General features: G+C 33.6%; 1 protein-coding gene across 1 annotated transcript in view; it reads right to left on the bottom strand.

Moving 5' to 3' along the window:
• Nucleotides 1-289: 289 nt before the first annotated feature.
• LOC118735764 overlaps nucleotides 290-3,001 on the bottom strand; it is a 6,828-nt gene continuing 4,116 nt past the window's right edge. The window contains exon 3 of the mRNA XM_036465711.1: nucleotides 290-1,843. Coding sequence (XP_036321604.1) covers nucleotides 786-1,843 — 1,058 coding nt within the window. The 3' untranslated portion in view covers nucleotides 290-785. The remainder of the gene's footprint in view (nucleotides 1,844-3,001) is intronic.

A 3,001-nucleotide genomic window follows, 5' to 3' on the forward strand; every position in this document is an offset into this window, starting at 1 on the left:
GGGAAACGAATTTTGGAAAATTTTTATTTAATCTTTCTAATTTTTCTTTAGCATTATTTGCTGGTTCAGTTTTATTATTTATTATTGTGTAATCATCTAAGTTTTCTGTGTTAATTTTGAAATTTTGAATGGTTGCATTTTTGTCTGTTGTATTTATGACTCTAATAAAGGTTTGATTTGAATTTACTAAGGTATTTGCAATAAAAACATCTTCAGACAATTTTTGATGAGGTATCAATAATTCAGAATTGCCATTTTCAATATGGACTTGTCGGATTACTTCCGATCGTGCTGGGATTGTTATGCAATTAACAGTTGGTCTATTTGTCATTTGTATTATTATGTTTTCCGGGTAATCATATGGACGCAGTATCAGGCTGTCTCCATTTTTGCTATAATCTAAAATGCAATTATATTTTTTAATAAAATCAAGTCCCAAGATTCCATCGCAAGGAATTGGGAAATCATCTTCGACTATATGAAATTTATGATTAATAAGTAAGTAATCATCCTTTAAATCCGCCTTGACTGTTCCAATAGTACTAGTTAAACCTTGACCAATGCCCTTTAAATCGGTTTTTTGTGAATAATTAATAGTGACATTACTGTCAATTTGACCCTTTTTTATAATTGATATATCCGCTCCTGTATCGATCAGGAGGGTTGAAATTGAATTATTTAGAGTTGTTTTGGAGGATATGTAGCTGTTAAGGTGTAAATTGAAAACATATAGTTTTTTATTTATTGAGATGGAGTTTGCTGGTTTTCCTGTTGGTTAACATTTCTTATAGTCCTGGTACGATTAGAGCCTCGTGCTCCAAAATTTCGTCCTGACCTTTGGTTATTTGATCGATTATTATTATTATTATTGTTATAACTATTATTGTTATTAAAGTTATTAAAGCGTGATGGGTATGTACGCCTTTGGTTACCTCTATAATTGCCAGATTGATAACCTCCGCGGAAATTACCGCGAAAATAATTTTGTTGGCGTATGTGCAATAATGAATTAGGGTTACCTGTAATTTGCAACTATTTGTGAATTTCGATACAGCCTCGTTCATTGAGGTGAACGTTCCAGCTTGCATAATTGTTTTCACCTTATCATTGGAGCAATTCTTACACATGGCTTTCACAGCTGTTTGTGTAGCATACTTAGTTGCGAGGTCTGTTGTTAAGCCATCAGATATGTATGCTCCCTCTAGTGATTTCGTTAATTTTTCAATTTCTGCTGTGTACTGATTAGCAGTCTTACTGCGCTGTTGGATGTTCAGGAGTTTTGCTGTTAAAACTTCTACTGACTCACCCTTTATTGCGTTTTTTAATTTTCGTTTAATTTCTTGTATTGTCGTCTCATTGCTTATGAAATTTCTGGCTGTGCCTTTTAGCTTTGTTTTTATCATAGACACTGCAATAGCCTCATGATTTTCTTTAATTTGTTCGAGGATATCAAGTGCATCTAGAAAACTTGGTAGGTTTTCGGGTTTGCCATCGAACTCGGGCAAAATCGAAGACGCAGTCTTGATGAATGCTACTGTTGTTTGCGTCATACTTGTTTCGGTTTGTGTATCTTGTTCTGCAATTTCGACAATATTTGTTTGTGTAGATATTTCTTCTTGCACAACAATCTCTTTTTGTTCTTCCTCGGTATCCGACGTACCTTCGAACAACCAAATGTCGAAATCGATCTCGATATGTTGTTTGTAAGAGGTTGGTATTTCAAATTCAACGTTATACCTGGATAACGAGGATACTAGTTTGTCTCTAACGCTTGAAAATACCTGGTAGGACTCCAATTGGTGAGCTTTTGTTAGGGTATTATTAACTCTACGTATGAGTTTTCCTATATTGTTTAGCGATGACAGTAGAACATTTAAATGTTTCTTTACTGTTTCAGTTTTAATTTTTATGTTCTTACATATGCACTTATAAGATTTTTCCGCGTTTATTTTATTTTCAGTGAGTTCCTTCGAAATTTCTTCCCACTTCTCCATTGAGAGAATGAATCAATAATAAAAAAATGTTTATTTAAACCTTATCCAGACCGTCAGCGTGGCTCTGGTATCTCTTTTTAAGAATTTTATTGTGGGTTGAGTAAAATTTCAAGAATAAACTCACTGCGTTGATAACAACGATAACTATAAGGTAAACTTTTATTGTATCCAAAGCTTCAGTGTGGTCTATTATCTGAACCGTGTTTACCACGTTAGCATTTGGATCACTGACCTTCGATTCTTTACCTCCCATTTTTAAAACAAATTTGTAATAATCAGTAAAAATTTTTCTTTTTCAAAATTTATCTATTTTGTTTTTTTTCTTTTTTTTTTAACAGCCAGGTTCAAAGCCTGCCTTTCGCATTGCTCTTGTTATTTCTTCTGTCAAAGTGGTTGGGGTGAGTACATCCTGCATTGTAGGCTCTCGGGTCATGCCAATATCTTTCCAGAGTTTCTTTAAAACCTCAAGCTCTTTTTCTTTTTTTTCTTTTTTTATTTATTTAATTAAAAAAAATCTCATTCAGAAAATTATAGTTTTCTTAATTCGTAAATTTTTTCCATTAATTTAAGTCTATCATTATTTGTTGTGGCAAAATTTAGTGCCCTATATGTCAAAGCTATTTCTTTCTTCTTCCTGTATCGCTTTCCTCCTCGAGTTTGCTTTTTAGTTTTGAAAATGGGTGGGATCTTTGGTTCTTCCACCCGTCTTTGTAATTTGTTTCGCCGCCGATATTCCTCGATAGTTATCGGTTGCGGCCCTGTTTGTACAACTTCGGAGGTTTGAGGAACCTCCTCAGTTACTCTTGGAAGATCTTGATTTTCCCTCTCTGCCTCTAATGCGAACCTCTCCCATCTATCAAAAATGGAGTCAAACTGCTCCTGGGAGATTTCTTGCATGAGAACAAGGAGGGAGTGAAGAAGAAGAAAGGAAAAAAAAAATTATTTAATTTAATGAAAGCCAAAAAAAAAATCTATAATGAAACTTAAAATCTTCCTTTTAAAAAAAA

This window comes from Rhagoletis pomonella, unplaced genomic scaffold, assembly GCF_013731165.1.
Source record: "Rhagoletis pomonella isolate Grant_MI unplaced genomic scaffold, Rhpom_1.0 Rhpom_scaffold_00003, whole genome shotgun sequence".
NCBI lineage: Eukaryota > Metazoa > Arthropoda > Insecta > Diptera > Tephritidae > Rhagoletis > Rhagoletis pomonella.